General features: G+C 39.7%; 2 protein-coding genes across 5 annotated transcripts in view; both read right to left on the bottom strand.

The window, feature by feature from the left end:
• Window positions 1-12,434, bottom strand: part of NELL1 (neural EGFL like 1) — a 750,804-nt gene that overhangs the window by 243,572 nt on the left and 494,798 nt on the right. The gene's annotated exons all lie outside the window — the stretch shown is intronic.
• LOC103550963 (isocitrate dehydrogenase [NAD] subunit gamma, mitochondrial-like) lies at window positions 6,450-7,835 on the bottom strand. The gene has a single exon (XM_008520183.2). It carries the CDS (start codon window positions 7,734-7,736, stop codon window positions 6,585-6,587), a length of 1,152 nt encoding a protein of 383 aa, XP_008518405.1. The 5' UTR covers window positions 7,737-7,835; the 3' UTR covers window positions 6,450-6,584.

Genomic DNA, 12,434 nt, shown 5'->3' with positions numbered 1-12,434 from the left:
TTATCCGTTTCAAATATGTCCCCTTTCTCTTTTCCTTGTGTTTGCTGAAACACTCACAAATGCAATATATGTAGCTTCCCATACCAGCGGAAACAAACTAATTTGGATGTGAAGAACACTTTCCCACATTGAGTATGCAATGTTGCAAACCACGTTATGCAAGTCTGCAGGGAAATTCCAAGGACCAAGTGCCTCCTTTCAAAGAATGTCTAGCTCTGTAATCAGCTTCCTGCAGAAATTATGCATATTTCCAGCTGAACCTTTAGCAACACTGTTGATATTTCGCAACCTCTGTAATGATCCGGAACTGGATACATTTCTTCAAAATTCTCCACCTATTTGCAAAATTCAGCGTTTCTTTGTTTCCATGTCATATCACTATTTTAGTTATTCTTTTGTTTCAATAGCACATCACTTCTAAGTTTTCTCTCTTTTTTCCTACCATTACTCCAAAGAAGTAATTTGACCATTTGATTTACCATTTTTGAAATGTCATGTCTCTTCAATATTTGATGCTTGGTTGAGGCGCCAAATAATCTCATTTATCCGGATATTCCGCCTTTCTCATTCTGGGCTATATAGGTCACCGAAAATTCTGAGAAGCAGCTATAATAGTAGCGTTATACTAGTGCTACTGGCTGGATTCCAACCCTGGCTCCACTATTTACAATCTGACTGACCTGGAACAGTCAGTTGACTTTTCTGTCCTTCCGAGTTTTTTGTCCATGTAATTTGTTCATGTGACGATTAAATGAGTATATGTAAACCATTTAGAAGAGTACCTCACACACATTAAGTTAAGTACTCAAAAATGTTAGTAGTTACTTTTCTTGTAAATTACATCGGGATAGAGTTGGTGTGTCAGGAAAAGAGAACTCTGTCTGGAATCAGAGGACTTGGGTCCTCATCCTGGCTCTGCTATGGACTAGCTGTGAAACTCTTGCAACTTTCTTTACCTTCATGGATTACAGCTTCTGCATTTAAATGCGTAAGCTCCCTTGACATTTCTCTAATTCTGTGAATCTTTGGGATTATTTTCATGAGGGAACATTGATCTATGGTGAAACCTAGTCTGCTTTCACATAAAAGTAGGAGAAATTCACAATGTACAAATCTTCATGACCATTTAAACATTTGGGTTCTAGATCAAGACTGCTCGAGTTTGAACCCTGACCTTACCTCCTGTTAGTTGTGTGACCTCAGGCAAATTTCTTAACCTCCCTGTGCCCCACCTTTTTCATCTATAAAATGAAGATTACAATAATAATCATCTAATAGGGTTGATATGAGAATTAAATAAATAAATGCAAAGCATGTAGAACAATGAATGCCACATAATAAACGCAAAACATTATAACAATATTCACTATTTAATCCAATTTGGTGTGTGTTTAATTAGTACCTAGTATATTCAAAGCACTATGCTGAGTAACGCATGACCCAGAACCTTGGCTAAAATATCTTCTCCACCCGGAAGGAGCATACAATTTATTATGGCTCAAGACAAGTAGACAAACAATTAATACAAGACAAACGTGAAATGAAGGAGTTCAAAAGTCCAGTAATACAGTTATGTGTGTTCAGAGAGAATAAAGGAAGTCTCTCTGGATGGGGGTAATCAGAGATGTTTCCATAAAGGAGGCGCTATTTGAACTAGACCCTGAATAACGAGCAGACACGTAATAGGCAGAGATTAAATGGGGAATGCCCTTAAGGAGAGGAATTGCATGAATGGGAGGAAAGGAAAAGGTCCCACTTAGGTAAATGAAAGCGTCTACATCAGCTGGAGCATACAGTGTATCTAAGAAAGTTGGAACCTCTAAGAGTGACAAGATAGTGTGAGCTAAAATTTTGGAGCGCTTGAATACATTCCAAATTGAGGGAACTGCTGAGGGGGATTGAACAGAGCAATGGCAATATAAGCCTTGCTTTAAGGAGATGTGTCTGATGTCAATGTTGAAAATGGACTAGAGTGAAGGGAAAAGAAAGCGAAGAACCTAGTTTTTCCTTTCGTGTTTCTTAACTTGTGATTTAAGTGGCTTATAGTAAATAAAATATAAGAAAATGAAGTTAATAAATCTTTATCGATACTAGAATTTGAGATTAGTTAGACAACATTTTTAATAGTCCTTGAGAAAGTATAAGTGTACATGAAGTGAGATGGAATGAAGAGAATCAACACTGGGTACCTGATAGAGGGAGAATTGGCAGATAGCAAAGCTAGATAAGATGTAGAGTGGAAAGTGTCAAGGATAACGACAGTGGCCATGGATTAAGACATTCCTGTGTGGCAGGTACTATGGTAAGAGTTTTACAATTATTATCACTGTGGTGGGTCATGTTTCCCAAAATGGTCACAATACTTCCCATCTCATGTGCCCTTTGCACTATGACCTTGCCATCCTCCCATTAAGAGGTGGAGTTTATTTCCTGTCCTTGAATCTGGTCTGCACCCAATTGCCTATTTTGACCACTAGAATGTAATAGAGATGGTATTGAGTAACTTCCAAGGCTCGGCCCTAAGAGATCTACAGCCCTGGCCTTTGCTTCTTAGAGCAATTCTTCTTGGAACTAGGTGCCATGCTATCTCCACATGGCTGTGTCAAGGGGAGGAAAATTTAGGCTCCTGACAGCCACCAGCATCAACTGCCAGCCATGTGAGTGAGGCCATTTTGGACCTTCCTGCCTTACCAATACCTCCACTGATGAGGAGAAGTACCACCTGATCAATCTACAGACTCATGACAAATAATCACTTGTTTTAAGTCACTACGTTTTGAAGTGGTTAGCGATGCAGGAATAGACAACCTAAGCAATCTTATTTAACTTTTACAACAATATCTTTATTTTACAGATGAGCAAACTGGAGATCAGAGAGGTTAGGCAACTTATCCAATGGCACACAGCTCCTATGTAGAAGGATCTACGATGAATGTTAGCTAAGCAACCTGAGTGACTGAGTGATTTGTAATGCCATTAACTAAACAGAGCCATAATGAGAAAGGCTTAATTTTGAGAAAAAAATCAGACAATTGGTAGTTGTTCTACTTTACAACATGAGGATTTTAAACAAAGCAGAGTAAACTGATAAAGCCTAAGATAAAATTATCCAATAAACATAGTGTAGAAATCTCAGGAAACAGAGGCAGCCGGCCAACCACCTGTCTTACTCGTTGAGGGCTCTAGTGCTCTTTAGAGAAGAGCGATCTTCTTAAGACAGGTTCATAGACTGAAACCAGACAGGAGTATCTCACAACAGATTAGTTCCTCCAGTCCTCACTCCTGCCTGTGAACGCAGGCCATTCTGTCCTTCCTGCCTATCTTGCCTCTATAAACACTTAGAGTGAGTAGAAACCAAGAGCCTGTCCCTGTCCTAGGTGCTGAGGCTATAGCGATGAATGACTCTGTCACTCCCGTTACCGAGGAAGGCACAGCACAGGAAGGTTAATGGGAAGGAAGGCCCGTATGACACGCAGAGACATAAACACCAGGTAGGATACACAGAGGGCTCTGGGGGAGCTGCGGGAGTTCTCCCCGCAATCTCAGCAGGAAATGGGAAGAGAGTTAGTCAAGGAAGGCTTCCCAAAGGTGGTGATGATTAAGTTTAGTCCTCTAGGATGAGAAGGAGATCATCTCCTGAAGGGGAGAGGAACAAAGACCACGTGCAAAGGCCTGAACCAGCAAGAGCAGATGGCTCTCTAACAATGATCTCTGACTGTGCTCTCTTTGGAGCGCCACACTGTGTTGTTACTGGGTTGGGGAGAAGGGATAGAAATGGTGAACCCGGAGAAGGAAGCAGAGATCAGAACCAAGGAGGTCTTTCATGCTATGCTCTGTTGACTTTCTCTTAAGGCCAAAGAGAAGCCATTGAATGAGGGGTGTTAAGTTGGGAAGTAACATGATCCTACTTTCCTTTCAGAAAGATCATCCTCAGTATATTGTAGAAAATAGATTTAAAAGAACTACAGGCAGGACACAAGCTAGAAGTAACAGAAATTGAGAAGTTACCAATGATGAGAAAGGAGAGGTCAGTGAGGAAGACGAGAGGTGGCTGGATTCAAGAAACGAAAAGGAGATAAGGGTACTTACGAAGAAGCAGATATGATTTGCTCTCCCAGTGGAAAGTCATTTACAAACCCATAATAAAATAATAAGTTAAGCAACTTATCCAATAAGTTCTAATGACAGTTATGAATTAATATAATTCACCCAGTTCTCCTCAGAATTGGCTTTTAGAATGGTATATAGTAGACAATAATGAATACAATAATTTCTAAAATACACCAGGCACTTACCATATGACAGGACAGTGCTACCAGCTTTACGGAGATTTTCTCACTCAATCTTCGCAACAACCCTGTGAGGTGGGTACAGTTATTATCTCACTTTACATAGAAGCAATGTGAGGCAGTATCAGCCATGTAATCCATTTTCTGGGGGAATCAATAAGCATATACTACTTATTTTGTATGTTCCGGTCATTATGTTAGGGGCTACAGAGGACAAGGAAAAACAATACACGGTATTTGCCCTGGAGATGCTCATACCTAACCGGGAAAATCGAATACTGATAAATGGAAAATTCCACTACAGTGCACTAGGTGCCATCACAGCAGTCTGATCCAAAAACGATGGGAAGATTCTGGAGACAACCATCTTTTACTTTTCTTTCTTTTTTTTTTTTTTTTTTTTTTGAGGAAGATCAGCCCTGAGCTAACATCTGCCAATCCTCCTCTTTTTGCTGAGGAAGACCAGCCCTGAGCTATCATCCATGTCCATCTTCCTCTATATACGTGGGATGCCTACCACAGCATGGTGTGCCAAGCAGTGCCATGTCCACACCCGCCGAGAAGCGGGATGTGCAAACTTAACTGCTGCGCCACCAGGACAACCCCTGGAGACAACCATCTTTAACTGAGTGGGAAACCTCAGCTCAAATGTACCTATCAGCATAAACTCCCGTTGTCAAATACAAGCCAATATCTGGGCTACTGTCTGCAGTTGGGCTGGTTGCACCATGAATAATCTGCCCTAGCCATGAGAGAAAGGGCTACAGAGTGGGTTAGTGAGGCACTTGAGGTAGGGGGACTTCAAGCCAAAATCCACCCCTTGCTCCACTCATCAAACCATGCCTTTAGTGCAGGTCTAGATCTGTCCAAAGAAGGCACCATATAGGCCAATGGCAGCCCTGGCCAATGACATATCTAATGTCCAACAAAGGGAATACCATGATTATTTTATAATTGACTTATCCCTGCTTGCCTTGTTCTTCAAGAAAGACTTCTAGATAGGGTTGAAGGGAGTCACTTCCTCTTCAAACTAAATGCCCTCAAACTAGCTTTTGGTTTTCCAAACCCTAGCCTGGACTTTATACATAATGAGAATAGAGGAGATCAAGGTAATATGATAAGTCAAAGCGTTTTGGAAACCGCAAGGAACTTTTCAGATCTAAGTCCAATGTCTTTAACTTGTGGTCAGTGAACGATAGCAGGATCCAACAGTTGTAGCTGAGACACAGAGGTTTCCAAAGCATTATTAAGAATTCACTGTTATTCACAATCTTACTTCTATCTGCAGGCCATTCCTACCATTAAAACTGCTGTAGGTTTCTATAATCATTATTTTTATTTCCTTACTTGAGTAATAACAATTTCCGAGCGGTAATAAAATTATCATTTTGTTTGCATGTCTCCCAACCATGACCTTAAAAAATACTGTAAATATAATAAAATGACAGCAAATATTTAAATTAGTTCAGTGCTTTTTGTGTTCATGTATACACTCCTTCTTTGAAAGAGAGATTAAAAGAAAGTAAACCATGAAACCTATGAAGCACTGAGCATGGGGTTTTCAGTCCACGGTTCTATTTGTATAGCAAACAATCGTAGGCCCATTATCTGTTAACTGGGGATTTGACCTCTAGACCCTTGAACCCAACTGGAAGGAGTCCAAGAGGCCCCTTTTCAGAAGAGCTGCAATGTGTGAAAATTATTTCCTAACATAAACAAGACCATGGGAAAAGACAGTCTATCTAAGAGGCAGTGGAAGCATTCTGTACTAGCTCAGCTTTATGGCACCTTATTTATTATTAAGGTTACAATGTATATTTTGTAGGCAAATTTTATTGCACTAATTAACTCATTAGCAACCTCTAGAGAGAAGCCAGACTTCTCTGCAGGCTGGTTTGCTGAATTTTAATGACCCAGATAAAGAGTAAATCAGTGTGCCAGGTTCTAGGAAGGCCTTAGGAGTCTACAAACAGCTCTGATTGATTCAGTGTATCATATCATAGGGAAGCGTGAATTGTGGATTAAAATCGAGAAGAATTCCTCAATACATTTACAACACAATAGGTTTGGCTAATTTAAGCAAGCAATGTTTAGGACACTTACGGTAGTCTAATTTAACAGAAAAAAAAATCAGTTAAGATTCAGTCCTCCCACCTCTTCTGAATTGGAGCAGAAGCTACTTTATTCTGGAGTCCACACTAAACAAGCTGGACAGGGGTTCTGAGTGGGCAGGGTGAGGTCAAATGTGGGACAAAGGACGTTGCAGGATAGCTTAGCCTCCAAGGCACTGGCCATTTAATTGACAGTATCGATGTGGTTGATGATATTTTGAATGAAATCCAATGTGGTACTCTGGCCTCCAATGTCTGGAGTATGGACACTTTTATTCTCCACGGATGCCAAGACTGCAGTACGTATGGAAGTGGCATAGGAGTGAAGCTTGAGGTAATCCAGCATAATACAACTCGACAGCAGCATGGCAGTAGGGTTAGCCATATTCTTATTGGCTATATTCTTGCCAGATTGCTTTGAAGCTGTTTCAAACACTGCATATATGTGTCCATAGTTGGCACCAGGCACAAGCCCTGCTCCTCCAACCAACCCTGTGCAGACATTGTTGACAATGTTGCCATAAAGATTGGGCATCACCATGACATCAAACTGCTGGGGGCGGGATACCAGCTGCATGGTAGTGTTATCGACAATCATGCTTTCAAAGGTGAGCTGAGGATAGTGGGAGGCCACCTCCCTACAGCACTGGAGGAAGAGACCATCTCCCAATTTCATGATGTTGGCCTTGTGCACAGCTGTCACTTTCTTGCGCCCCATGTCCTGGGCCAGCTGGAAGGCATATTCAGCAATGCGCAAAGACTTGGCCTTAGTGATGATCTTTAGGCTCTCTATCACTTCTTTCACACTCTCATGCTCCAGGTTGCTGTATTCACCCTCTGTGTTTTCCCGAACAACTAAGATGTCTACGTTCTTGTGCCGGGTCTCCACACCCGGCAGACTCTGAAAATGGATGACACTGGCATAGAGATCTAGCATGGTGCGAAACAGGCTGTTGCGGGATTTGTGAGATGGTGGCAGACTGTGGTCAGTTTCAATGTTGCCCTTCAAGGCCACACGGTTTCGACGGACTGCCATGATGGCATTATGCACGTCCTCTTCGCAAGAAGTGGAGTTAACCTGCACCTCCTCAAAGTCCACAGGCACACACATACGTCTGAACACAGTCTTGACATGCAGCATAAGTTCAGGCCCGATGCCATCCCCAGGAATCATAGTCACAGTGTGCCGCCCACCATACTTGGCTGATGGAGGAATATTGTGTTTAGAAGAAAAGCTCCTCAGGGAGGTTTCACGGCCAAGTAAGATCTCCCAAGAATGGCCAAGAATGGAAGGTCGGAACATGGCCTTCCCAGAGAAACCGGCAGCTGTCAGCATCTTCAGGGCCACGATCAGTACATGGAGATTTATTTAATAGATGTAAAAATACGTGCTCTTCCTCTCACTTTGAACTAGATTCTTTTGGTGGAATTCTAGATCCATAATTCTTGCTGAGGTCACAATTCTCTCTCCTTCCTTGGATTCTATTTTGGAAAGAGGTTCTACTGCAGTGAGAGAGATGGCTAATCAGGAGATATGATGTGTTATATAGTGGAAGACACACTTTGGAATTAGATTATAATTCATTAGGCACATTCAATGTGCTAAGCTCTGTACGATATATGTCTTAAAAAACAGACTTTATATTTTAGAGAAGTTTTAGGTTCACAGCAAAACTGAATGGCAGGTACAGAGATTTCCCATGCACCCCATCCCCCGGATAGGCACAGGCTCCACCACTAACAAAATCCCCCACCAAAGTGGTACATTTGTTACAAGTGATGAGCCTTCATGGATACATCATTATCAACCACACATAGTTTAAATTAGGGTTCATTCCAGGCGTTGTACATTCTACGAGTCTAGACAAACACATAACACCATATATCCATCACTATAGTATCATACAGAGCAGCTGCACAACCCTAAAAATCCTCTCTGCTTTGCCTATTCAACCCTCCCTCTCCGATAACCCCTAGTAACCGCGGATCTTTTGAGTGTCTCCATAGTTCTGCATTTCCCAGAATGTCCTATAGTTTGAATCACACAGTATGGAGACTTTTTAGATTGGCTTCTTTCACTTAGTCATATGCATTTAAGGTTCCTCCATGTGTTTTCATGGCTTCATAGCTCCTTTTAGCACTGAATAAGTTTCCATTTTCTGGATGTACCAGTTTATTTAACCATACAGCTATTGAAGGATATCTTGCTTGTTTCCAAGTTTTGGCAGTTATGAATAGACCTGCCATCAACATCAGTGTGCAGGTTTTGTGTGGACATAAGTTTTCAGCTCATGTGGGTAAATAACACAGAGCACGACTGTTGGCTCCTATGATAAAGTAAGATTAATATTATCAGAAACTGCTCAACTGTCTTCCAAAGTGGCTGTACCATTTTGCATTCCCACCAGCAATGAATGAGAGTTCCTTTTGTTCCACATCCTTGCCAGTATTTGGCATTGTCAGTGTTCTGGATTTTGGCCATTCTAAAAGGCATGCCATGGGATCTCATTGTTGTTCTAATTTGTATTTCCCTGATGACATATGACGTGGAGCACCTTTAATTATGCTTATTAGCCACCTGTATATCTTCTTTGATGAGGTATCTGTTAAGATCTTTGTCTGATTTCTTAACCTGGCAGTTTGTTTTCTTATTGCTGAGTTTTAAGAGTTCTTTGTACATTTTAGGTAATAGTCATTTATCAGATGTGCCTTTTACAAATATTTTCTCCAAATCTGTGGCTTCTCTTCTCATTCTCCTGACATTGTCTTTTGCAGAGCAAAAGATTTTAATTTTCCTTTTACTCAGGTCAAAATAGTTTATAACGTTGTGAAAATTCAGTTGTATATTATTGTCAGTCACCATATAAATGTGTCCCTTTACCTCTTATGCCTACCCCCCAACCCTCTTCCTCTCTAGCAACTACTAATCTGTTATCTTTGTCCAGGTATTGGTTTATCTTCCACATATAAGTGAAATCATACAGTATTGTCTTCCCCTTTCTGGCTTATTTCGCTTAACATAATACACTCAAGGTCCATCCATGTTGTTTCAAATGGGATGATTTTGTCTTTTTTTATGGCCGAGTAGTATTCCATTGTGTATATATGTACCACATCTTCTTTATCCATTCATCACTTGATGGGCACTTGGGTTGCTTCCACATCTTGGCTATTGTGACCAATGCTGCAATGAACATAGGAGTGCATAAGTCTCTTTGAATTGCTGATTTCAGGTTCTTTGGATAAATACCCAGTGGTGGAAGAGCTGGGTCATACAGTATTTCTATATTTAATTTTTTGAGAAATCTCCATACTGTTTTCCATAGTGTCTCCACCAGTTTGCATTCCCACCAGCAGTGGATGAGGGTTCTCTTTTCTCCACATCCTCTCCAACATTTGTTGTTTTTTGTCTTGGTAATTACAGTCATTCTAACAGGTGTAAGGTGATATCTCACTGTAGTTTTGATGTGCATTTCCCCAGTGATTAGTGATGCTGAGCATCTTTTCATGTGCCCATATGTATATCTTATTTGGAAAAATGTCTGTTCATATTCTCTGCTCATTTTTTCATCAGGTCATTTGTTTTTTTTTTGTTATTGACTTATATGAGTTCTTTATCTATTTTGGAGATTAACTCCTTTCCAGATATATGATTTGAAAATATTTTCTCCAAGTTGGTGGGTTATCTTTTAGCTTTGTTTCTGGTTTCCTTTGACTTGCAGAAGCCCTTTAGTCTGATGAAGTTCCATTTGTTTATTTTTTCTTTTGTTTCTCTTGCCCGAGTACACATGGTAGTCGAAAAGATCCTTCTAAGACTGATGCCAAAGAGTGTACTGCCTATATTTTCTTCTCGGAGTTTTACGGTTTCACGTCTTACCTTCAAATCTTTAATCCACTCTGAGTTAATTTTTTGAGTATGGTGAAAGACAATGGTCTACTTTCATTCTTTTGCATGTGACTGTCCAGTTTTCCCAACACTATTTACTGAAGAGACTTTCCTTTCTCTAGTGTATGTTCTTAGCTCCTTTGTCAAAGATTAGCTGTCCATAGACGTGTGGTTTTATTTCTGAGCTTTAAATTCTGTCCCATTGATCTGTGTGTCTCTTTTTGTACCCATGCCATGCTGTTTTGATTACTATGACTTTGTAGTATGTTTTGAAGTCACGGATTGTGATGCATCCAACTTTGTTCTTTTATGTCAAGACTGCTTTAGCTATTTGGGGTCTTTTGTTGCCCCATATGAATTTTAGGATTTTTTGTTCTATTTCCATGAAGAATGTCATTGGCATTCTGATTTGGTTGCATTGAATTTGTAGATTGCTTTAAGGTAGTACAGACATGTTAACTATGTTTATGCTTCGTATCCATGTGCATGGCATATCATTCCATTTCTACATGTCATCATCTATTTCTTTCAATAATGTCTTACAGTTTTCATTGTATATGTCTTTCATCTTCTAGGTTATATTTACTCCCAGACATTTTATTCTTTTTGTTGCAATCGTAAATGGGATTGTATTCTTGATTTCTCTTTCTGATAGTTATTAGAGTACAGAAATGCAACTGATTTTGTAGGTTGATCTTGTAACCCGCAACTTTGCTGTAGTTGTTGATTATTTTATTGAATAGCTTTCCAATGGGTTCTTTAGAGTTTTCTGTATACAAAATCATGTCTTCTGCAAACAGCGAGAGTTTCACTTCTTCATTGCCAATTTGGATAAATTTTATTTCTTTTTCTTACCTAAATTCTCTGGCCAAAATCTCCAGGACTATGTTGAATAAGAGTGGCAAGAGTGGGTACACTTATGCTGTTCCTGTTCTCATAGGGATGACTTTCCACTTTTCCACACTGAGTATGATGTTGGCTGTGGGTTTGTCATACATGGCCTTTATTATGTTGAGGTACTTACATACCCATTTTTTTGAGAGTTTTTAGCATGAATGGATGCTGGATCTTGTCGACTGCTTTCTGTGCATCTATTAAGATGATCATGAGGCTTTTTTTCTCTCATTTTGTTAATGTGGTGTATCACATTGACTGATTTGCAGATGGTGAACCATCCCTGTGACTCTGGTATAAATCTCACTTGGTCATGGTGTATGATGCTTTCAATGTATTGCTGTATTTGGTTTGTCTATATTATATTGAGGATTTTTGAATCTATGTTCATCAGCAATATTGGCCTGTAATTTTCCTTCTTTCTCTTGTCCTTCTCTGGCTTTGAGATCAGGGTCATGTTGGCCTCATAGAATGTGCTAGGAAGGGTTTCGTCTTCTTCAATCTTTTGGAATAGTTTGAGAAGGATAGGTATTAAATCTTCTTTGAATGTTTGGTAGAATTCTCCAGAGAAGCCATCTTGTCCTGGACTTTTGTTTTTTGGGAGGTTTTTGATTACTGTTTCAATCTCTTTACTTGTGATTGGTCTATTCAGATTCTCTTTCTTCTTGATTCAGTTTTGGGAGGTTGTATGAGTCTAAGAATTTATCCATTTCTCCTAGATTGTCCAATTTGTTGGCATATAGTTTTACATAGCATTCTCTTAAAATCCTTTGTATTTCTGTGGTATCCCTTGTAATTTCTCCTCTTTCAGTTCTAATTTTATTTATTTTAGCCTTCTTTTTTTCATAGAGTCTGGCTAATGGTTTGTCAATTTTGTTTATCTTCTCAAAGAATCAGCTCTTTCTTTCCTTGATCCTTGCTACTGTTTTGTGTTTGTTTGTTTTAATTTCACTTATTTCTGCTCTAATTTTTATTATTTCTCTCCTTCTGCTGATTTGGGGCTTTGTTTGTTCTTCTTTTTCTAGTTCTGTTACGTCTAGGTTAAGTTTGCATATTGAGAGTTTTCTTGTTTGTTAAGGTGGGCCTGTATTGTTATGAATTTCCCTCTTAGGACCACTTTTGCTGCATCCCAGATGAGTTGGTATGGTGTATTGTCATTTTCATTTATCTCCAGACAGTTTTTGATTTCCCCTTTAATTTATTCAACGATCCATTGTTTGTTCAGTAGCATTTTGTTTAGTCTCCACATATTTG

Source organism: Equus przewalskii, chromosome 6, assembly GCF_037783145.1.
Source record: "Equus przewalskii isolate Varuska chromosome 6, EquPr2, whole genome shotgun sequence".
Taxonomy (NCBI): domain Eukaryota; kingdom Metazoa; phylum Chordata; class Mammalia; order Perissodactyla; family Equidae; genus Equus; species Equus przewalskii.
The sequence above is the reverse complement of the archived record's forward strand: the minus strand, read 5'-3'. Positions and strand labels throughout refer to the sequence as shown.